The sequence below is a fragment of the Episyrphus balteatus genome, chromosome 3, assembly GCF_945859705.1.
Source record: "Episyrphus balteatus chromosome 3, idEpiBalt1.1, whole genome shotgun sequence".
In the NCBI taxonomy this organism is placed as follows: domain Eukaryota; kingdom Metazoa; phylum Arthropoda; class Insecta; order Diptera; family Syrphidae; genus Episyrphus; species Episyrphus balteatus.
Window position 1 is genome coordinate 11,494,475 of NC_079136.1, and position 25,280 is coordinate 11,519,754.

Sequence of the window (25,280 nt, forward strand, 5' to 3'; positions counted from 1 at the left end):
TTTTTCAAAAGTGTGATATATTTTACCTTTTTTGCTTTGAAATTCAACTGATAATATTTATGGCCAAAAATTTATTAAATTCATATTTTATTAGAAAAAGTTTGGAAAAAAGTCATTTTAAATTTTTTTATTAACATTTTTTTTTTTAAATTCTGAGTTTAAGGACCATTTTTTCAAAAACTCTTAATTAAATTTAGTAGATTTAAATTTAAGAGATAAGAATGAGCTTCTGGCGTTTTAAAAATTTATTTTAAAATATTGTAGGTGTTGCCGTTGTTTTCATTTTATTTTTTTTTGTGTTTGAGGTCAGAATGTTAGAAAATTGCATTTATCGCTTAAACGATGGAAGATTGTCCCTTACTGCCTTTTATATATTTTCCTTAAATTACCTAGAGAATCTTTTGCTATCATTTGTTTTATGAAACTCAGCAAAAAAAATGGTTTTGTTAAAAAAAAATTTAATTTTAATTAAAAAAAACAATACGGCAACACCGGCAATTTTTAATCTATAGACTTTAAAGTATTTTTAATTACCTACGTTTGAAAAAAAAAATCGTCAAAATCAGAGCTGTTCGGCCGGGTTCCCTAATAATTTGCTTTAGTTACTCTACTATTTCACAATTCTGCTTTACAAAGTTCTGCTTTCAAAATTCTGCTTTTCATAACCCTCTACTGCATGAATTATGAACGAAATGAAATAAAAATTTTTTTAACAACTTTTTAGGTTTATTAGGGGTTGAAAAAAGGTTTTTATTTTTTTACATATATATACATTTTTAGAAACATAAACCATATATGGGTTAGTATGCAGCAAGTCGATTTCCAGCAAACAATTAATAACCCATATATGGTTTAGTATGCATTCAAGGTATGTTTTGTAAAGTATGTTTTTATTACATTGGATTTTCCTTATTCATGGAATTTATTCAAACTCTTTCTTTTATCATTGTTGCAGAAGAACACCTTCCATTGTCTACACGCACACAAAACGTTTTCAGTCCGCAAATTTGACATACTGGTGTTTTTGTTTGCCATTCAGGGACATGGTCCATGTTTTCAGTTAGCATTGAATTCAACGGCTTTTGCCCTTGGTTGTTGTGAGTGAATTGAAATTTCGGGATTAGATGGGGCTGGACTTCCGTGACTTGTATATAACTCCCTCAGCTTTGTTTTGTTCCATCTCTGCTTTGATCACCTGCCAAAGCTGAAGGGCATCCCCTTTTTCGTGACATTGTAGGTGTTACAGATTTGCAAAAATGCTCGGAGATGGCTTGTTTGATGTTAAAAAGGGTCAGAATCTGAAGCTAGATCGTCATTACTTCGAAAGCCATCACCAGTTTTAGCATTATCAGACTTATTTTTTTTATAGAAAGTCTTCGAATTCATTTTACAAAAAAAAAAAAAAAATCCCAAAAAAATTAGTAATGTAAGTCGCCAACGCATGATAACCCATATATGGTGTTTTGGAAAAAACGCAAAAAAAAGACAAAAATTATTAAAAAACAAAAAACAAACTTCGTAAACATATTAAAGTATAATAAATTCATACGAAACTTATTTTTAATTGGATGAAACTTACTTATTTATTATAAAAAAACACTCAAAAAGTTTACACTTTTATTCACTGATTTGCACTTTAGACATGCTCTTGAAACAATGAGTTTATTTCAGAATCACGACTCTCTTACTGATAATAAAAACCGGTTAATTATAAAAAAATAGACATAGTTTTATTAAAGTTTTTTCTTTTTGACATTTGGTGCAATATAACGGGAATAAATCGATATGAAGTCGATAAACCATATATGGGTTAGTATGCGGTTGAGGGATAATTCTGTTTTTCAAAATTCTGCAAGAAATTAAAAAAGGGTTAGGAAAATGTTAAAAAGCGAGCACTTTTGTAGAGGAACTTCTTTAATGGTCGCTAACAAATGTCGTAAAATAATCAGAAATTGGTTATTTCATTTCTTTCCAAAAATGTTTAAGCAACATCAAAGTTTTAGATTTTCTTAATTGGTTCAAATTCTACTGTCACGTTTTCAAAATAGTTACATATTTCAATATTGTGTTTAAAAAAGAACTTTCTTAGCATTTCCGTTTCCGGTAAAAACTAAACTGTTTTCCCAAATGTAAATCTTTTCAAAAACTGTTAAAACATAATACAGTATCTAAGATACAAAAGTAAAAATAAGTAAAAGATGTACCTAGTCGGATGTTAAAAAGTAGATTGATACAAATTGACAAGTTTTATTTATTTTACTACAAATAATTTCGGCTGAATGTAGTTAACTTTTAGCAAATTTTACCCAAAAATACCAGTACCCTACCTCTTCAATACCTACACAAAACAAACCCTCGTTAAATTTTCAACACACACTTTTTTCGATGTCAAATTAAATTCTGAAACCTATCTATGTCACCATATCATTGTAAATTACTCAAAGTAAAAAACTTTTTAAATACATTTCTTTACCCAAAAAAAAAAATCAACAACAAGCATAACTGAGAAAAAAAACAATAACTCCAAACGAAGAAGGGCCAACAAAAAAATCTCCTCTGCGCGATGATGATCGCCATAATTACCCAAGCAGAACCACCATTGCGTTTACAAACTCACTTCTTCCATTGGCTGGATGCTCATTTCAAATACAAAACGCCTTTTTCCCATTGTTCAACACACCAAAAACCCCTCAAGCGTCTCGTATAAAGGCCTCAACACAATATTATACAAAGGGGATGGAGGAATCCCATACTAACTAACTTGCCATCAGACTTTCTCTATCTGGCGCCCAACAAAAAACCCAATATCTCTCTATATTTCTTTCTAACTCTTGCGCATTGGCTCTCTTGGCACTCTTCTTCTCGTATATAACCGGATATATCTGTCGGCTGGTTATGGGAACGAGATGGAATGCTAAGTGGGAATCACAGACTTGTCTAGTTAGCTTGTGTTTGCTGCCGCAAAGAGCCAACTGCCGCTGCTTAACAATCTTCAATCTAGTTGAGAACAGTTGATTGTGAATCGTCGTGTAGAGAGGTCATCATTATATTATTATTACATGTGGATTTATTTTTTTTTTTTTTTCTCTTCAAAACTTGACGTGATATTGAAATACAAAAATTTAAAAAAAAAAGAGAAAATCATATTTATTCTTCTTCTTCTTGTTGTTTGTGAAACAAGAAAAACTTGTGTTGTGTTGTTTTTTGAGCTTTTAAATCAAAAAGCTAAGTGGAATATAGTTTATAATAGTTAAGGAGATACTTGTTAGTAACACCTAACAACAACTAGTGACATCTACAATATTTATATATTTAGAATAAATTAATTGAGACAAGTTTTTGCAATATAATTACGATTGTGATTTTAGAGAAATTTATTTTATAAAAACGGGATTTTAGAAAAAATTTTGAGAAGATTTAGTGAATTTTTTTAGAACAATTTTTTTTGAACGAAATGCTTTGCCCACCGACCATTCGACCACCGAGTCCAGCTGAATCGGAAATATCAGTTGGCGCACCAAGTCCACTGCCGCATCATCATCATCACCATTTGCATCATCATTCCCAGCCATTGCAATTGACAGCTCGGGATGAATACTTTCAGCCATTTAAAAAGCTCAAAATGGAGCGATCTGTGAGTCCCACTCAACCACCTCCCCCGCCAGCACCAGCAGCACCGATTGCTTTACCGCCGCCGGCTATTACCAACCATCAGAAATCTAATATTGAAGGAGTTAAGAGCTTCTCAATTGCCGATATTCTCGGCCATGATAAGAGTTCTCGAAATGCGGCAGCCGCAGCTGCAGCCGCTTTCCCAACACATCCCCAACTGGATATAGCTGCCGCCGCCGCAGCAGCACATCATCCAATACTGATACCAGCGACACAAATTGTCCGTCCATGGGATCATTTACTCGGTCCAATTCCAGCTGTTCGACCGTTTATTCCTCCAGCGTTACTCCATTATGAACAACGTTTGGCATTGGACTATCACCGCCAACTCCAAGAGCACTTTAACGCTCAAGCCCAACTCTTAAGACACATGGGAATGGATATAATTCCGTCGGAAAGTGGTTCGGAGAGATCAAGCTCAGCAGCTAGTGATTGTTGTTCACCGGAAATAGCTGCCAATAGGCTGTCGGGTGATGCTCATCAACAAAGCCATAGTGGACATAATCGACATTCTACATCACCGTCGTCACATGGTAATGCCCAACAAACTGGATCATCATCATCTTCATCTGCGTCATCGGCTGCAAATCAATCGGGATCAGCGAATGGAAAAACAAAACCAAACGGAACTCCTTTGGATGCACTGTTTCAAATGACAACCAAAGACTTTAATGAATCAGAAGGTAAGTTTTAAGGCCATAGATTTCAGCAAAACTTAGGAAATTCGTTAAATGGCGCCCGGGTGAAAATATTTACTTCATTATTTCCGGCATATTTTAAGTTGCATTTGGAAAGTAGTTAGGATTGCATATTTTGCATTGAATAGGATATTATTTTCAGCTTTTGGTGACGAAAAGCTAGTTGTTTACGCCCGGGTAAACATTTAAAAAAAATTCCTGAACTCTTTAAAAGCCTTGTAAATTGAAAGAAATGAAAAGTGTTTATATTGCAATAAATGGCATATAACATAAAAAAAACTAACTTTGTTTCCCCTTCAATCTAGAGAAAAAATCACATTTTTTCTGTTGGGTACTATTTTTTTCTTTGCGTCCGTTAAATGGCGCTCGAGTAGAGATTTATAAAATTCTTTCTTGTATTTTGAAAAGCATTTGCGTTTTGAATACTCGTTAAGTGCTTATTTTGCAATGAATTGTATATTCTTCTAGTTTATTGTTACTAGAAAGCAATATCTAAATCTGTAAAATGGCGCCCGGGTGAACAATAATGAAATTTTTTGCATTTTTGAAAGCAATCTCAATCTTGGCTAAAGATCAATTTTTTCTTCTTTTGGGCGCCACTTTTTGTATTGCTTCCATTAAATAGTGGCCGAAAAGATGTTTATGAACATATTTCTTTTATTTTCAAATCTCATCTGTAGTTTGAAAACTTGATCAAGCGCTTATTTTGCAATGAATGGCATATTATCGGTTTATTGAAACTAGAAGTCAGTAGATCTGTTAAATGTTAACATTTAAGAAATTCTTCATTGCATTTTTGAAAAACATTTTTTGCAATGTTTATTTGTCAATAAATAGCTTTTAATATCCAATAATGTTAATATTTCCTCTCCAATCTTGAATAAAGATTTAATTTTCTTCTATTGGGCGCAAAAAAAAAACGATCATTTTACTTTTTTTCAACAAAAGCGCTCCAGTTTTGTAAACAAATTTCGCATGTTCATCAACAAAAGCTCTATAACTTTGGTTAATGACAAGCAACCCAATCAGGAAAGTTCTATTAGTCGATAATAATATGTCTTTTATGTAACATTTTCAATCTAACAGGCTTAAATTATATTTAAGCCAATGAAATTGCTTATTTTATTCAATACCTTAAAAAATGGCGCCCGGGTGAATATCATAAAAATTCTATTTTTAGCATTTTCTTGATATTTTAAAACCAGAATATCATATCATAAGTGTTTTAATAAAAATAAAACCTTTTCTTCTATTACTTTAGCCAGAAGTTAGAGCTGCCTTTCATTAAGGGCCATTTACCCCTTAACTTCAATAGAAAATTTTCTAGTTTGGTGCCGTTTCCACCTCATTTTTTCGCAATCAATTTATTGATTAAAATTACTTCCGAAAAGTTTAATAAGTCGATAAAAAATGCTGTTAAAGCACATTTTAAACGTAATCCTCTAGTCTTAGGCTTTGATCATTCTAAAAATATGAAGTGCTGTCTGTCCAATGGTAAATTTCTAAAATGGCGCCCGGGTGGAAACTGAGGAAATGGTTTCTTATACACTCCGCTTCAACTAAATAAGCACACAAATTTTCAAAGGTATTTTGTCCATTTTTTCCTAAGATTGATCTTTCATGTAACATTTGATGATGTTTACCAGTTAGCTTACGATGTTGAGAAACCAAATCAGAAAGAATAATTCTCAAAGTACCGCTATTTTTTTTCGTGTTCTCTTACAAAGCGTCCCATATGGAAAAATGCAGTTTTTTTTTGCGTCAACTGAATAGACACACGGTCTTTCAAGGTCAATATCTTCGTTGTTTAAGAGAGTTTTGAGGTGTTTGGCATACCAAATCAAAGGTTGAAATGTTCTCAGTGAGATTTTGTCATTTAATTAAAATTTAAAAAAAAGTAGTAGATTAAAAGCTTTGAATACTGTCGACAGAGCTTAAATTAATTTGTTAACGGAACAAGTACTGACCGGGTCTGCTATAGCTACCAAAATTGATCGGAGTTTTAGTGTGTTGCCTATTCGTACCTCAAAAATAAAAGTTCGTACAGGAAAAATATGAATTAAGGTAAAAAACGGCAAAAATAGCAGTTAATCGACGAGAAATTTTGAGATCTGCCTCCAATTCATTTGACTCTGGGGCAAAAATCAAACAAAAAGCTGGTGTTTCTGCAAGTGTTTCAACACTCCGCAGAGTAATTAACAGCACGGATCATTTTAACCCATTAAAAGTCCAAAAGAAACCAACTTTAAACAAGCAACAAAAAGGTATTCGTTTAGAATTTTCTAGACTCCATATGAGCTGGAAAAATGAGTGACGCAAAGTATTTTTTCTCATTTGAAAAAGGTCAATTTTGATGGCCCCGATGACTTCAATTATGAATCCATCAAAATTGAACTTTTTCAAATGAGAAAAACCACTTTGCGTCACTCATTTTCCAGCTCTAGAAAATTCTAAACGAATACCTTTTTGTTGCTTGTTTAAAGTTGGTTTCTTTTGGACTTTTAATGGGTTAAAATGATCCGTGCTGTTAATTACTCTGCGGAGTGTTAAAACACTTGCAGAAACACCAGCTTTTTGTTTGATTTTTGCCCCAGAGTCAAATGAATTGGAGGCAGATCTCAAAATTTCTCGTCGATTAACTGCTATTTTTGCCGTTTTTTACCTAAATTCATATTTTTCCTGTACGAACTTTTATTTTTGAGGTACGAATAGGCAACACACTAAAACTCCGATCAATTTTGGTAGCTATAGCAGACCCGGTCAGTACTTGTTCCGTTAACAAATTAATTTAAGCTCTGTCGACAGTATTCAAAGCTTTTAATCTACTACTTTTTTTTAAATTTTAATTAAATGACAAAATCTCACTGAGAACATTTCAACCTTAGATTTGGTATGCCAAACACCTCAAAACTCTCTTAAACAACGAAGATATTGACCTTGAAAGACCGTGTGTCTATTCAGTTGACGCAAAAAAAAACTGCATTTTTCCATATGGGACGCTTTGTAAGAGAACACGAAAAAAATAGCGGTACTTTGAGAATTATTCTTTCTGATTTGGTTTCTCAACATCGTAAGCTAACTGTAAACATCATCAAATGTTACATGAAAGATCAATCTTAGGAAAAAATGGACAAAATACCTTTGAAAATTTGTGTGCTTATTCAGTTGAAGGGGAGTGTATCTAAAAAGGGAATTAAGTACTTGAAAGCCGGCAGAATGGTTCATTATGCTATGCAAAGCATATAACAAAAAATTTAATACACGAGTATTGTGATATTGCAAAATAAAATACAATATTGACTAAAATTTTAAAATTTTTTTCAAATTCACTGCCCTAATAAAGCATCAAAAAGTATTTAAGCCTTCATAACGCAAAAATCTATCTGAGAATTTCTGTAACAAAACTTCCGGTGAGGAAATAGAAATTTCCAGAAAGGTATGAGAGAGCATGGATATAATTAGAACTAGAGAGGTAAATGGCGCCCAATGAGAGACGTCAGCGTTAACTTGAACTGAAGATGAAATTAATTTATTTTTGTGAACAGTTTTTCATGACATAATAAACTTTTCTGCTTATATTGTTATATTGTTAGCCTGTTCATTTGAGCTAGAAACATGAGTTGTGAAATTATTCTTATGCTTATTATTGTGATAATGAGCCATTAAAAAAAATTATAATATCTACCCGGGCGCCATTTAAGAAAATAAATAATGCATGCGACGATAATGCAACGCTTTTTTAAGAAGTAAGGAAAGTATTGTTTTAATAGGTATCTACTCGGGAGTGATTCAGGGTAGTATCGAGTATATGCAATTTATCTATGTAAAACAAAATTCAAGTTTTTGGAATTGCACGAAAGTCTATGTTGTGTTTTTTTTTTTTTTGGTTTTGTGTTGTTAATGCCCGGAATCTCTCCCTTTCAAAAACTAGTGCATTTTTTTTCACTTCAAATAAGTAGAATATCTCTGATGGATTATCAAATTACTTTCAAGAGAGCGTTTAAGAATATCAGAATCAATATGGAATCATTGATGCATTCAAGTTTAACGCATGCAATTTGTTACAATGTCTCTTCTGTTTAATTTAATAAAAACAAACTTAATTAAATAGAAAACCAATCTTTAATTTTCACCCATGTATAGAATATAGGCACCTACATAATTAAGAAATAGTAATAACTTTATCCATGCATTTATTTGAATCAACAATATATGGTTTCCAGATAAAGATAATTTTTTTTTGAAAAATATATATTGCAAAGTTACAATTGCTGTCAGAGATGGCGTTATTATGACAAAGTATTACATCTTATCTCTAAAACCACAACAGCACAACGGCAGGCAAAACTCAACTAGTGACATTATTGTTGTTTTTTTTTTTTAAATTCTTATCTTATAGAAATATTCTGCGAAGCATAGGTATATGATTAATGATGGTGTTCTGTTTTTTAATTGGATATCAATTATTTCGTTAAGTTAATTAATGTGGAGTGAAAAAAAAAAATGCTTAAAAAGCTATATTCTATAATGATTGTCATGCTCTTGACTTCACTTGACTATACAAACTAACTTACCACAAGTTTTATAAGGTAAACCTATTTATCTAAACCTATACACACAAGCTACTACTAGCTATAAAATAGATATATATTTCTAATCTATAATTGCAATTTGCTAAAGAATTTTTCTATTAACAGAATATTGATTGTAGCGTAAATAGGTTTTTTTTTTTTTTGTTTCAAAGTGTCACGCGATTTCATTAATTGAATTAGTAGCGTGAGTGCAATGAAGTTATCTATCTATATAGGTTTAATTTTTTTTTTTTATAGATAGCTATAGTGGTGGTCAGCGAAGAGGTAAACTATCTAATTGATGCGTTATTACTTTATTTTTATGACCTTGAAAAAAACACAGCTTTACATTTTGAATATTTAATTTTGTAGAAAATGAAGGCGGGGTAGGAAAGGGTTGATGGAGTGTTTATGTACCCTGTCTCTGTGTCAAATACATAAATCAGACTTAGGCTTTCAAAATGCTGAAAAAAATCTACGTATGAAATAAATGAATATGAGACAATAAACTAATTTGAGCTAAATGGCGCCCAACAAGAGTCACAATTAACTTCAAGCGAGTATGTGACAATATATTTTTCACAATGTATCTAACTATTTATCATAACTGCCAAATATTTATCTGTAGTTATGCTCAAAATCTTCCTTCAAACCAAAAATTCAAATTCTTAGTAAGACCCGATGGCATTTCAGGAGTTACAATAGAAGCGTTTGTCAAAACAGACCAAAATAGATACTGACATCTCAATTTTCTCCTCAAAGTTATATAATTACCTTTCAAGTTGGTACATATTCAATTTGAGCAGATAAAGACTCACTTGCACTTGCACATCAAAAATAATTCCACGAATCAATAAAAATAAAAATTGACCATCAGAATCTGACCCATTTTGGTTATTGGTTTTATTTCTTTAAGTACCAATCTACTTTTACTCTTCAAATGTCAAACTAAAGTACCTTTCTGTCTCATGATCTTTGAAAAATTTCTCCTTATCTTTCAAAAATGTTTTGCTGCTAAACAGACACATTACACTAAACACACAGACTGTGGGTATGAATCTCAAATTTCAAATATTCTTCTCATAAAATCTCAAGTATCTCTATTATACCCTTGACTTTAATAATAATTCAAACTCAATCTATATCTCCAAAATACCAACAAAACAAAAAAAAGGGATCATTTAGTCCTTTATGACATGTGTTTACCAAAACAAACCTCCCCCTAATTTATACTTTAAACGAAAAAAAAGGTCCTTTGAGAAATGAAAAAAACCAAAGCAGACAAAAAAAAAATTGCTTACATAACTTTTGTGGGACTATTATTATTTTTTTTGTTTTTATACAGAAATATTCTAGTTATGTTTTAAATTACAGATAATAGCTATGAATGCAAGTCGCTATAGATCGTAATAAAACCAAGAGAAAAAAAAAAACTAAAAAAAGAAATATAACGAGGACAAAATAAAAACAGGTATTTCCTATTTATACATTTCGAACATGAATACAAACAAAAGAGGTGACAATGCAATTTAAACAAAAAAATATTAAAATAAGACAAGCAAATAAATTAATTATAACAAATTGCCAAGAATGTGCACACAACACATATTAAAGCCACAAGTTAATTATTGGCCCATTTGACTGGCGTCGTAAAATTGAAAAAAAAAAAAAAAAAATACAAAACAGCAAGATACTTTATTTGCCATTTCAAAAAAAAAAAAAAAAATAATAATAATATATAAAATGTGCCCATAAATCACGATTTTAATTTTGTTTTATTTTCTTATACAGTTATAATATGGTACAGGGTACAACTTGGCTATATCTACGCGTAGGCAGAACGAGTCATAGAGTCTCTATATTTCTCTCTAGGTCTTTTCTAAAAAAGAATTCATATAAATATGACTTCTGTTTCAGTAGCTCACCAAAAAACCAATACATCATATAAAGAGATATTATACACTTTCGCCTCATTAGTTGAATAATAACATTTAATCATTTAAAAGGTCATTAGGCACAAAAACCGAACAAAATTATTATAAGATATCGCAGCTTTTATAGACCTATAATAGAGATAGACACAGACGCAGCTAATTACAACAAAGTATCTGCTTGTATCGGAAAGGTTGTTTGTCAGGTGTACGTTTGGTGGGCGTTCAATCGGTTGCTATACCTACACTGAGAAAAATATTGTAGTTGATTAAATTTAAAATTACTTTTTTTTTTCTCAAATTGAATAAATTGATTCTTGACACTGAAAAAGTGTTTCTGATACCTAAAGGCTTGAAACAAATAATTCTTGCATTAACTTCCTTGGATAACAGCTTTTTTAACTGTTTTCAACTTTCATATATAAGATTTTCATGATATTGAAATCCCCAACGAAAATGGCGAAAAAATTGTAGTTCCGCATTTTAATAGCTTCACAACCAATTCTTTACTGGGTTTAGAGAATATAGGACACTTCAAAATGGAAAGAAACTTTAAAATCGGTCAAAGGACTCTCCTGATACCGATATTCAAAGTTGCCTTATTTTAAATATCTAGAAAAAAATTCTTTTTTTTTTTAAATTTTAAAAGTTTTGGTGTAAAAATCTAAAACTAGTTCAAAAATTAGATTTTCAATATTGCAAATTTGACTTTCGGAAAGCTCAATTTTTTTTTTTTTACTTTGAGTTGAGTTAGAAAATTTCCCATTAAAGTCAGACTAATCTCAACTACAATTAAGTATTTGGCTATTTTTGAAAAATTTCTTTAAAAAAATAGCCCCTACTTTTTGCCTACCTATATGAGTTTTAGAAAGATTTTTTTTAACTAAAAAATGTTATTTTTATTCTTTTTGGAGAGAAAACTTCTTTAGTATCGTAGTGATTTGAAACACGATGAAACGAAAAAGCGACAGTAAAAATCAATTGATTATAACTTTTTTTGTTTTAACAGATAGATGAATGAAATTTATTTTGTAGATAGGTAATCAATCAAATAATAACTATAACTAAGCAAAATTTCAATTAATTTCATATTCAAAATCCTAAGATAACTGTGAAAAGATGTTCTTCTTCTAAACACGTTATATCTTTTGATCTAGAGCACATACAAATTTGATTTAAATTTATTGAGCATGCTGATAATATTACCTTTCATTTGATATATCACACATAACGTTACGTGCTCTACAAGTTAGACAATCTTAAATTGAAAAAAATTTAAAAATACCTCAAAACACCTGTGGAGATCTTTGGCGATGACCAGCCACCAATGTAGGAAGTAACGTAATCTCAGTTTGAAATTTCGACATAGTTGGCTTTAAAAAATTCTTACTTTTTTGTAGGCATGATAGAATTATGATTGAAGCGTCATATAAAAAGTGAAATAATAAGCTTTCAGATAATATAAAATTTATAATAGGTTGTCATTTAAAAAAATCGATTTAATGATGTTGGTAGAGAAAAATGTTTGATTTTTTGATGAAAACTCATTGGGTTAAAAAATTCTAGATATTTTTGTAGATGTTGTACAGACATGGTCGGTATAAATATTTTGAGCTAAAACAATAAGCTTTCTGATGACATAAAATGTATTATTGGTTGCCATATAAAAAATTTGATTTAAAGGTGATGGAATAAAAAACAAATTTTTTTGATTTCTTTTGCAAGAAAAATAATTTTTTAAGGTTTCACTTCTACCACGTGTGATTGCACACATGATTTTTTGGCTCAAGTTCGAAAGATATTTTTTTCTATTAGGTACCTATTGTATACTCAAAAATGCAAAGTTATTTGTTGTCTTTTGTAGTGCGCACAAAGTTTTACCCAAGGGCCCTAACAAGCGGCTCAAAGCAAGCCTCTGGCGCCATCTAGAGTTAAAAGTCCAGTATTCAAAAAAAATTCAACTTAAAACCACCCATTTCCCTGCATTGCATAAAATAAAATCTTAAAACTCATTTCCACCGAGTTTAACTTCTCATCATTCACATCTTATAATTATTAAATTATGAATTTTCTGTCTTACAATAAAAAAAAAACATTCACATAACACTTCTAAGAGCATATCTTTTCTTCTTTTTATCTTAATTAATCTGCAATTGTTATTAATTAACATCCGACATTTGCATTGAATCAGCACATAAAATAAAAAAAATTTACAAGGCAAGAAAAAAAAAGTTACTAATTTGTCAACAAGCACATTAATTGTCTGGATTTATTTTTTTTTATTTCTTCTAATTAAACTTAAAAACAATTATATTTGATTAATGACTATTTATCGAACCTTGTGACATGATCCAATGACTGGACCATAATACAGCATATTCTCTTAACTATAAACAGAAGCAAGTATAATAAAATGATTGGAATTATTAACGAGCTGCGGTCGGCATGGCTGGCATATTAATATTTGCATTACAAACAACTACGACAGACAGACACCCGCCATTGTGCCATTTGATTACCTTGTCGTTATTATTATATTATAAACTGTCATTGTTCGCGCCCATACAAAATTACTTATTAGCTTTTGATTGTGTGGTTATAAAAGATATTTTTATGTCATTAATTATATAGAATCCGGAGTAATGTATTCATTTCATTATAAGATTTTTCTAAGTACTTACTTACACCACACACGTAGACCGTATACGTTCTTGAGAAAATCTGGACACTGATTAATTGAAAACCGCTTAAGGTGTGTGGTGATTATTGCTTGATTATTATAACTACCTGATGCAATTTGTTAATTATAATTGAAAGTGGCAATCACATATTTAAGATAAATTTTCTCAAAGTTGCGAGATATTTCTAATACGACAACGGATATGCGATTGAGAATTATTATTAATACTTTTCGCGTAACTGATCAGCAAATATTTCTTTTCTTTGTGGTATTTAATTGTTTGTTAATGATCTTTTGGAAATTGAGCTTTAATAAGAAATTAATTGAAGAATAGAGGCCGAAATTTCACATTCATATTTGTTCAAATAAGTTATGCATTTAAAAAAAAACAAAAACTTATTTTTAGTTCATGACTTTTGCCTTTAGATGGGACATAAAATGTAACATCAGATAGCTTATAACTAGCGGACAAATCATACGCTTCCAATGATATTTTATTTGTCAAATTGTGATAAGTATTTTAGAAGTTACGAGGGAACATATGAACATACTAACTTACTAAACATACAGGTTCAATAGTTAACACAAATTTTTGCAATACCCTAAGTTTTCGGATAAAAAGACGTATTTTTTAGTATTTCAAGTCCATTGTCTTTTTTCAAGTTCTAAGTCTTTTCACTAAAATTCTAAACACTACAAAATTTTGTTTTAAAAAACTTGCACTTCAAAAACTAATTCAAATTAATTTTCTTGGTCCGAAATTCTCAAACTCCTCCGATACTTCCAATTTCCAAAAAAAAATGCATTAATTTTCATGTTCATAAACTTAAAAATCTAATTGCCTTGATGACAACCAAAACATCAAAATGCAAACATGTTGCTGCAACATTATGCTCTGCACGATGAGCTATAAATTCACACTAAAGTCCGATGACAAATATATGTAAGCGATAATATAATATGATCAGTTGATTCCCTCTTCACTGATTGATATACGACCACTATTCCTGTGGGAATTCAAATAATGAATATCAATATTGTATCTGGAACATCATCATATATGAGCTGTGAAGTTATTAGTCATCAAATGTTGATGTTGCAAGGCATCACCATCATCCACGGGCTCATATCTTCACTAAATTCGGGGGGAATATATAAAATTGTGCTTTAAAAATAAAATTTATGTGAATGTTTTGTGTCATTAATTAGTTGGCTTGTCATTTGTGTTGTTTATAATGAGTTGTGAAGAGTTCATTAATCGTTTGGACTCAAAAAAAAAAAACTTCTTATACAACAAACATAAAATATCGAAGAAACCAAAAAGATATAAAAAAAAAGATACTCATAGTGAATGCATTGAGGTGAAATTTTATTGCTTTGTGGTGTAGCAGCAGCATGATGCTGAATGAAACTGTGTTGTGATGATGGATATTTTATATTTCTTATGAAAATGAATTAAAAATGTTTTATGAAACGATATGCTATGGAAAATAATATTCAATTAGTTATTTTTGTTGCATTTTTTGTTAGAAGAAATATTTTTATCAAATTCATCAAATAATTCAAGTGTGACAGCATAAGATAAATCAGAGAAATATGATTGCTAGGAAAATTTCTAAAATTAATAAAAAAAATTATAAGAAATGTGTTGCTGATGGCAGTTTAGTGGGAAATGATATAAAAATGAAATAAATTGAAAGAAATTTGTCTAACAAGAAGAATTTCCACATGATGATGATAAACAATAATTTTAATTTTTGAAGGTCAATTAAATTTTGTGTAGGGTAGGATGGTATAAGAGTGCGCGGTTGATAAGAGTGCGCAAAGCGATTTTCTACGGTTTGAAAGGGAATGTAAGACTGAATGCACTTATTTTGGAAAGATCTAACTGAGTTTGATCTGCTGTCAAAATTTCATGCAAATGTGTTTGTAAACAGAGGAGCTAGTTAAGTTTAAGTTTTTTAGCACTTTTTTTTCCAATTTTTCTTGCCAAACAAATTAAATTTTCCGCTTAACAACAAAAAATAACAATAAACAAAGTATGGGACATTGAAAAGTCGACAAAAAGAAACATTTGAGGAACACGTAAGATTGGTCATAAAGTGCATTGTGAAATACATATATATTCTTCGATTACATGTCTGGACGTGTAAGAGTGCGCACCATGATGATGTATAAGAGTGCGCGGGTTAAAAGAGCAGTAAATGCTATCCAAGGCATCAAAATAACTGGCATTTGTCCATATACCAGCATACAGCAGCTAGAAAAAGCAATTGCAACCAAAAAGAAACCAAATACAAGTTTTAAAAAAACAAGCGAATGAAAGTAACTAGGAAATATTGAAATTTTCTCGGAACCATTAATCGAAGACTAAATTGATTGTTCTTCATGCAAGGAGTGATGGATTGAAAAATACTCTGTTTATTTAAAGATAGGCAGTTTTTTTTTGCGACTTTTGTGCTAACTTACACCTTTACGCAGCTGCGCACTCTTACAAACTAAGCCGCGCACTCTTACACAATAGGATGTATAAGAATGCGCAAATGACCTAACGTGGTATTTTGCTTATAACTTTTGAATTAATACATTTTTGTTACCAGTTTTAAGTTTTTTTCGTTGCTTTGATTATAAACTAAAAACCATATATAAAAAAAGTAGTTAAATTCTTTTTGTTATTGTTTTATTTGGTGTTTTGTCTAAAATGCGCACTCTTATACCACCTTACCCTAGATATATAGAATCGATAAAAAGATTGATTTAGTTGGTAAAGTTTTTTTTTAAATGTGAGGACCACACATTAATCTGGTAGAACTATTGTCTAAGTAGTTCGAGCAGGCCTTCTAAAAACTAAAATATAGCAGGCAATTAAAAAGTTAAAATTCTGCTCTTATAAAATTCTTTTAATTACCAGTTTTCTGCAAAAAAAAAAAAAAAACGTGAAAAAGAAAATATGTATTTTTGTTGATAGAGCAATGATAATATTAAAAATTATCGCCAGAAAAAACTAGTCCCTTACTTTGGAGGGCCCTTTTTTGTTGAAAAAAAATATATGTAATAAATGTAACTAATTAAACGCTCCCCATAACTTGCGTGATTTTTGAGCTATTGAATTTTCCGCTAAAATAAGTCTGAAGTTACTGGACAAAATCCGAAATGATTAAAAACAAAATATATGGCTGGCATCCAAATTTGTTGCTTTTTTAAATTATAAACTAATATTTTTATACCTAACGAATATAGAAAATTATCATTTTTTATGTTCAAAAATGTAGCTTAATAAATCCTAGTTTGTTGTACAAAATATAATTTTTTAGCTCAGTCATTTTTATATCAACTTGAAAATCAAAAAGTCCACTTCCGGTTCGCTGTACCAAGCTTCAAAATAAATATTTGTCCAACAGGTTTTGTTTTCAAAACTTCAAGAGATAAAAAATATTCAACTTTTTTTTAATTTTGAAGTGAGCAACAAAACTAAATTTTGAGCAACAAATTTGGGCCTAAGATGAATAACAATAAACATGAGCAGAGCAACCAAAAGGCCGAGAAAATGCGAGTTAAAAAAAAATTGTTGGTAATGAATTTGAAAACAATATTTGTAATCCATGTTTGAAAAAATTTCCAAAGAAAAAAAAAACATTAGGTAAGTAAATCGAATCAGTTATTACAACAATCATTTTTATGAAAAAAAAAACAGAACCGACTTCCGCATGGATCAAAACTGTTTTTTATGGATTTTCTCATAGTTTTTATAGCCACAGCTGAACGAAATTGAAATGGGACTACACTGCAGGCACCAGCTTTCGAATGTTATGAGGTAACAAAGTCGGTTTGAAGTCGGTAAAAAGATATAATTTTCAAAAGTGATAAAGACTAGTACAAGACTTTATCACAGTTTCCGTCAATCAAACAATTTTTGACAGCTGCAGTTTTTTTTTCTAAAATATTTTTGCTAAAGATCAAATTCATCAAATTCTCTTTACAAATATTTAATTTTGTATGATGGAGAACATAAAGGTCTTAATAATCTGATTTTTTTTTAATTTAAACTAGAAACAAAAATGGTTGTGTTTCGAAAACTTTATAAATTTTGAGCAATACTTAAACAAAATTCCATATATTTATGGTCAAATCATTTCTTTTTGAATCGATATTTAAAAAAAAGTAACCCAATTTTGGGCCCTTGAACCACAATATCGCACATATATTACACCACAATATTTACACATTCACCAGGTCAACAGGTACTAATTTTTTTATTTCATACCTTTATAATTATTTTTCTTTCCATCACCAAACCTTTTTGAATTTCTCAATATTTTAGTTGTAGCTCCAACTCAAATCCATTTTTTTTAATACAAATAACTCGCACATATCAATTAAATGTTGGTTAATTTTTAAGTTAAGATTTTAAATGAAAACTGAAGAAGTTAATAATCTTAAGGGTCAAACATCAAATCAATAATAATGATTTCAAACTTTCTCAATTTATGGTTTACAAAATTTAATCTTTTTCAATTTTACATAAAATCCCTACAACTTGTAAAAAAAAACCTTGTCAATTAATTGATCTTTCAATCAATCTAATAACTTTTTCAGTGTTAGCGTGTCATGTAATAAATATTCTTTAATTTTTTTGTAAAAAAAAAAACACCTGTCACATTGATATATCTTCTATTTTTTGTTTCTAATTAACATTATAATAATTTTATTGAACAAAAAAAAACATCAAAAAATCTACTTAATTTTCGCATAAATTTACAAAAAAATAAAAATCGAAAAAATCCATTAGGCTTGGTATTTATCTTCTTGTTCTTCTTCTTCGTCTACTTCTTCAATATTTATGTTTATTAGAAACTACTACTATATTTCACACCTTGTATAAAATATCTTATTATCAAATTTATTATACATTTTGGCTTCTTTGCACGAATTCAAATAAAAAAAAAAAATTAAACAAGAATAATGCCGAGAAAGATCAAAGAATATTCACCGCCTCTCTCTGTTTGATGGTATTACTTATTCTTCTTTGGTTTTATCTCCATGACCGCCAGTTTCTATAAAGGTCTTCTATACTTAACCTTCTTTTTTTTTTACTGATGATACCCTTTTAAGCACCTAAAAGATATAATATCTACTTCTTCGTTATTAAACGGTTATAAATCGAAATATGAATTTATAAAGAATAAAAAGAAATTATCTAATTCGATGCAGATTTAACCACAAAACACAAAAACCGAAAAAATAAAGATGAATTTTAAGTCTGATGTAGTTTTTTGAAAAAACAAAAATGTCAAACAAGAAGAAAATCAGCTTCTCGTTTTTTTTTTTTTTGTTTCTTGTTGGCTATCATCTTCTTCCCCTCTAAGTAATAAAAATAAATTAAAAATCAAACATCATCGATTTTGAATTCTTTTTTTATTGAATTCTAATGTTCTCGCTTAATTTACGCACTCAAAAGGCTTTTAGACAAACAACTTGTCACCAAGCACATACTTTAGAATATAATTTTACACAGTAGCGGAGTCACTAATATAAGGCCTTACAACACTTATTACTTTACGAGACTTTTTGTGATACTTCACGATGTAATATGTGATATTGATCGGGTCAGTTTTTTGATACTTACCAGGGCATTACGTGACAGTTAGCAAGATAGTCTGTGATACCTACCAGGTTAATCAGTGATAACTTACTAAGAAATGCTTAATTCTGTGATAGGTACCTATCAGGGCGATCTGTGATACTTCTAAGGGCATCTCGTGATAATTAGCAAGGTAACTTGTGATTCTTAACAGGGTAATCTGTGATACTTTCCCCAATCCATGATAATTTAAGTAGTGGACTAGGAAATGACTCGTGGTACAATCCAAGAGAATCTGTGATACCTAACATTGCAAAACGTGATACTTTACAAAACAATGTGTGATACTGGTCGGGGAAGCCCTGTGATACTCTAAGTAATTTGTGATACCTACCAGGAAATGTGTAATATTGATAGGGGTGGTCCAAATTATAACATCGTTATAAAAGAGAATCTGTAATACTTTATGTTATATCTTTTGACAGTTAGCAAAGTTATCTGTGATAATTACCTGGTTAGTTAGTGGTACTTATAAAATAAATCAGTAATACTTACCAGGGTAACTCGTGACTCTTGGCTAGGTAGCTTGTGATATTTTCCTGGGAAATCCATAATACTTTTACTACGGGCAGCCCAGGATACAACTCGTGATACTATCTAAGAGAATCTGTGATACTTACCTCAGCAACACGTGAACCCCTATGAAGCAATGCGTGATACTGATCGGAGAAGATTGTGATTTTGATCGGGTCAGCCCGTGATACTTATCGAGAAAACCCGAGATAATTCAAGGGACATAGCTTGTGATACATACAGAAAAACTCGTTACCGTGATAATTATAATTCCAACCTGCAAGAGCAAACTGTAGTAATAATGAACGGAGAAATCTGTGATACGTACAGGGAAATCCTAGTTCACTCTTCAGGCTATCTGTAATACTAACTAAGACAAACAGTGATATTTACAGGCCGATGTTTGCTATTGAATATAACATCCCGTGATACTTACCTTTTCCAGTGCTATCTGTGATACTTTCTAGAACAATTCTTCATACTTATATGGGCAAGAGAGATCCAGCATACCTGTGACACTAACAGCTGCACTCAAAGCTGTCTGTGATACTTTGGCATAAATCTGTGATACTTAACAGAATAATGTGATATTAAATGGGGAATCCTAGAATCCAGCCCTGTAGCTAATTCCAATCAATTGGTAATTAATTAATTTTATTGGCATTCATATCTCTTCTATTTTTTTCTTTGGTCGTTGCGGTCAGCTCTATTTTTGTAGAAAAATAAAAAATTCAAAAATCTCGTTTGTCCAATTTTTGACCCAAAAAACGCACGTTCCTCCAGTATCTCGTCTCATGAATTTTTTTGTTTTGGATCATTAGTACCAGAATTGATGGCTAAGTTATTTAAATTTTTTTTACTTCAACTAACTTAAATTTTTGTCTGATTTAATTTTATTTTTATTATTATTTTGTGGTTGATTTTTATTGATTGGCCATTAAGAGACCAGTAAAGTATATACACGATACGCGTAGACTACTCGTATGTACAATAAAACATGGCCTAGAGTTAAGTGGCTACTGTCTATTGTTATCTTCTTATTTGAATTTTTAATTTTTTTTGTATTTCTTTTGTGATGACGCCGCTGGGCTACCAACCAACAAGGCGCATGCGAGAGTAATGTGTATAGTCAATAAATTCCAATCGAGTTTTATTTATTTTCTTTTCTGATAACTTTTTGGGTGTTCCAAAAAAAGGCGCTTCTGTATATGATTTTTGTTTTTTTTTTTTTGAAAAATTTTACTTAAAAGTATTTTTTTTTTTTCTTTCTTTTTAGATAAATCCCATTTGGATCTATTCTCAAATCGCCCACAACCAAAAAAGAAGCGAAAGTCTCGAACGGCATTTACAAATCATCAAATATTCGAACTGGAAAAACGGTTTTTATATCAAAAATATCTCTCGCCTGCGGATCGTGATGAAATTGCTGCTGCATTAGGACTATCAAATGCTCAGGTAGGTGTAACTTACAATCAGAATTTTCCATCTTTTATTGATTTTTATAATTGTGACGAGTTTAAGTGGTTTTGAAGATTTTCCAATCAAAAATCAGGTTCCAAAGCTTTTAAGACTTATTTTATCTAATCTTTTCTTATCATTACTTATGTAGAAACTCAAGTTTGAACTTACCTACTTATCAGTTCTTATGAAGCTTTACACAAGAACAACATTTGATAATGTTTCAACTTCCTCATAGAAAGTTTTGACTTTTTGACGAGTCAATTTAATCAGTTTTAAGGGACTTATGTGCCCTCAATTAATTCTGGTTTATAATTTCCAGTAGGTAATGCAAATTTAATTTTGGTTGAATGTCTGTTTTAAATAATTAATAAAATCAAATATTTTTATTTTCAAGCTTAGAAAACAAAGTTGGCAACCATTTTCTTAGTAAATCAGTATTGCCAGATATAAATTTTATTTTTTTTCAATTAAAACGCGAGAAGCTTGCTTCTAGGTATTCTTAACAACTAGATATGATGTCCCAATAAATATTTAAACAAAAATTTGAGGCCATGCTGTGGCTAGGGGTAAATTTGTAGTCCAAAACTCTCGATTTTAACAATTTTTTCCAAATTTTGACCAGCATCTTCACTGTCCTGGGTAATCCAGAAATCATTCACTATTTGCATTTAGAGGAAAACAGTCCCAACAAAAATGCTTGGATTGTTGATTGAAAGAAGCTTCTTACTTTAATTTTTCGTACTCCTATAAGCCTTCTATAACAATTCTATAAATAAAATGTTGACTTTTCGTCACTTTTTTTCACTATTTTGATCAAATTCAAACAGTTTTTCAAAAATCTTTTTATAACTGCATTATAGAAGGCTTATAGGAGCAACCATCATTTCTACTATCCCATATAAAATAGAAAAATTATTAACTTTTTTCATTCAAAAAACAACCTTCTAAACTAAAATGCTTACATGCTTGATTGAGATAAACTTCTTATTTTTATTTTTCGCACTCCTATAAGCCTTCTATAACAATTCTATAAGTAAAAAGTTGACCTTTAGTCACTTTTTCACCATTTTTTTCACTATTTGTGATCAAATTCAGACAGTTTTCAAAAATCTTGTTATAACTGCATTATAGAAGGCTTATAGAAGCAAGAGATTGTTTAAAACCATCATTTCGACTATCCCAAATAAAATAGAAAAATTGTTCACTTTTTCCATTCAAAAGACAACTTTCAAAACTAAAATGCTTCGCACTCCTATAAGCCTTCTATAATACTCCTATAAATGAAAAGCGGATCTTTTATCGCTCTTATTTCACTTTCTGGGAACAAATCCAAAGAATTTTCAAAATCTTTTTACTACCTTACTATATAGAAGGCTTATAGGAGCAAAAAATTGTGTTAAACCGTCAGATTTTATTTCTATTTTTAAGAATTGTTGTTGTAAAATTTTATTAACGAAATATTTTTTCTCTTATTTATTTCCAGGTGATAACATGGTTTCAAAATCGACGGGCCAAACAAAAGCGTGACATTGAAGAATTGAAGAAGGATTTTGATAGCGTTAAGGTCTTTTCAGCTCACAAAAGCTTCCTGGAAAACGTAAACGATTTGAGTATACTGAAGAAGAAACCCATGCATGATGGTTCCGAAACTTCAGCATCATCAGCGACACATAGTCCGCAAAAATGAAGCAACATTTTTAGCATTCGCTGCAAAATAAACAACAACAAAAAAACAAAAACAAAAGAAAAACACAAGACATAAAGAAATAAAAATTATGTCACTGGGTAAAAAATATTATACAAAAAAAATTCTGTGCTAAGAAAAACCATTTTAAACTAAGAAAAAAAAACAAAGAAGAAAATGGAATGGAAATCATTCATATTATGATTGATGTGTGGCGCAGAAATTGAATTTATTATTTTCTTTTTGAATTGAAATGGAACAATTGTAACTACAAAAATGGATATTAGCTGGAATGACATACCAAACAAATACAAAAAGCCCTAAAAGGTAAAATAATTAATGCCTGGAGGCTTGAAGATGATTACTAGCAGAAGCAGTAACAGCGAGCGCTATACAAGGAAAAAGCTGTAACTGAAGCAATCTAATGCTCTCTTCCTCTCTTTGGATGTGCTGTTTCTGGAACAAAGACTTAATGAAGAAACCATCTGGATGAAAGGAGAATTCTTACAAGAATGGACATTTTTTTTTTTTTTTTTTTTTTTAATAAAATTGAGCAACTTAAAACAAAAAAAAAAAAAACGATAAAAAAAAACAAATAAATAAAGAACGGCTCTTTTAAGAGCCGCCATATGATTAAATTGAGAGATAATTGATTGTTTTCACTTATTTTTGCAAAACATTTTGTTTGTAGTAGTTAATGGACCAATGTTAGATATTTTGGGGCAAAAAAAAACACAGTTTCTGTCAATAAAAGTAAGTATTAGTTGATTTATGGAAATCAAATAATATAGAAACAATCAGAAATGAAGTTGAAAAGTAGATTAAGAATGGTCGAGAATTTGAGATAGGGTAAATTAGGGCATTATGGCATACCTAAGCACAAACTCAAATAACTTTATTACGGACAACAATTTTTATGTCAATCATTTTTTTAATTAAATTTTATAAAAATGTAACATAAATAAATTATTTACGGGCAATATGGCGAACCACATTTACTTCGGAGCCTTTTACTTTTTTTGCGTATATTCGGCATTTCTGAAATATAATTGTAAATAACTTTCATAAAATTAACGTTAAATTAAGGTTAATTTGAAATTTAAAAAAATGCAGAGACATTATGTAAGTTACTCTTGAAATTAGTTTTACATAAGGGCATTATGGTGCAGTCAGCTATAATGTAGCGCCATAATGCCCCTATTGCATCTGCGCCATATTGCAAAATATACACATATTCACAAAACACCAAAAACCAAAAACCAAACACAATTCTTACTTCATTTAAAATATTGCAAGTTATATAACCAAACCAAAACTGTACTCTGTATTCCACTCTTCACAACAAACACGTGCACTGTATAGTTACCGAGATACACACAAACAAAAACAAAGTGATATTAGGTATATTGGAACCCAGAACCGGTAAATTTTTTTTGTTTTCTTTTTTGTTTCAACGAAGACCAAAGTTTCTGCATTGGTTTTATTTAAATGCGAGTATTGGAAGTATGGTAGTTGAGAGGTGCGCCATAATGCCCGGTGCGCCATAATGCCCGAAGTTACCCTAAACAACACTTGATAGAGCTATCGGATAATATCCCGACTTGAAGATTAATTTTCAAGGATTTAGCGTAGTTAACTAAGCTGTACCACCTTGCTTGTTGAAGTAATTGGAAACGGTATTTTTCTTCATTACTATGGAAGTGTTAAATCTTTTATGCAAAGGACTAATGAAAAGTTTGACCTTTACTGGCAAAACTGGGCACCATATAATTTTTAACAATACTCTGGGGCGGAATAGAGTAGGACGTTGGTGTCAAAAACATAATCTGAAGGTACTAAGTTTTTGGAATCAAAATATTTGGATTCCAACAATGAGGTTCTTTAAGGCATTACATGCAGTGGAGCATTTAAAGGGGGATTCACATAGGTGTAAAACTAGTATGTACAAGGTATTAAAATTTAAAAAAAATGGCGGATGTTTAAAAAAAAATCAAATTTGCTTTTCATGATACAATAATTTTATCGAATCGAATCCGAAATCAGATTTTGTCTATCTATCGATTTTTTGCTATTTTTTAGTACCTGAATCATCCAAACTAAAGCTGCTAGAAAAAAACAGAACAGATTTGAAATCAACTATTCCAAATTAATAAAATAGTGGAGTAACTAAAGCTCAAAAATTGGCAATATTAGGGAACCCGGCCGAACAGCTTAGATTTTGATGATCTTTTTTTCAAACGTCGGTAATTAAAAATACTTTAAAGTCTATAGATTAAAAATTGCCGGTGTTGCCGTTTTGATTTTTTAAATTTAATTGAAGATTTTTATGAACAAAAACAAATTTTTTTCAAAAATTTTTCTTAAATTTCATAAATTAATTGATGCCAAAAGATTGTCTAGGAAATTCAAGGAAAAAATATATATGGGAG

At 30.4% G+C, this 25,280-nt stretch overlaps 1 protein-coding gene across 1 annotated transcript; it reads left to right on the forward strand.

Moving 5' to 3' along the window:
* The first annotated feature begins 3,395 nt into the window (after positions 1–3,395).
* Positions 3,396–23,385, forward strand: LOC129913973 (homeobox protein MOX-2-like). Its single transcript, XM_055992991.1, has 3 exons — positions 3,396–4,355; positions 20,983–21,161; positions 22,651–23,385. Exons 1-3 carry the CDS (start codon positions 3,455–3,457, stop codon positions 22,852–22,854), a joined length of 1,284 nt encoding a protein of 427 aa, XP_055848966.1. The 5' UTR covers positions 3,396–3,454; the 3' UTR covers positions 22,855–23,385.
* The last annotated feature ends 1,895 nt before the right edge of the window (positions 23,386–25,280 follow it).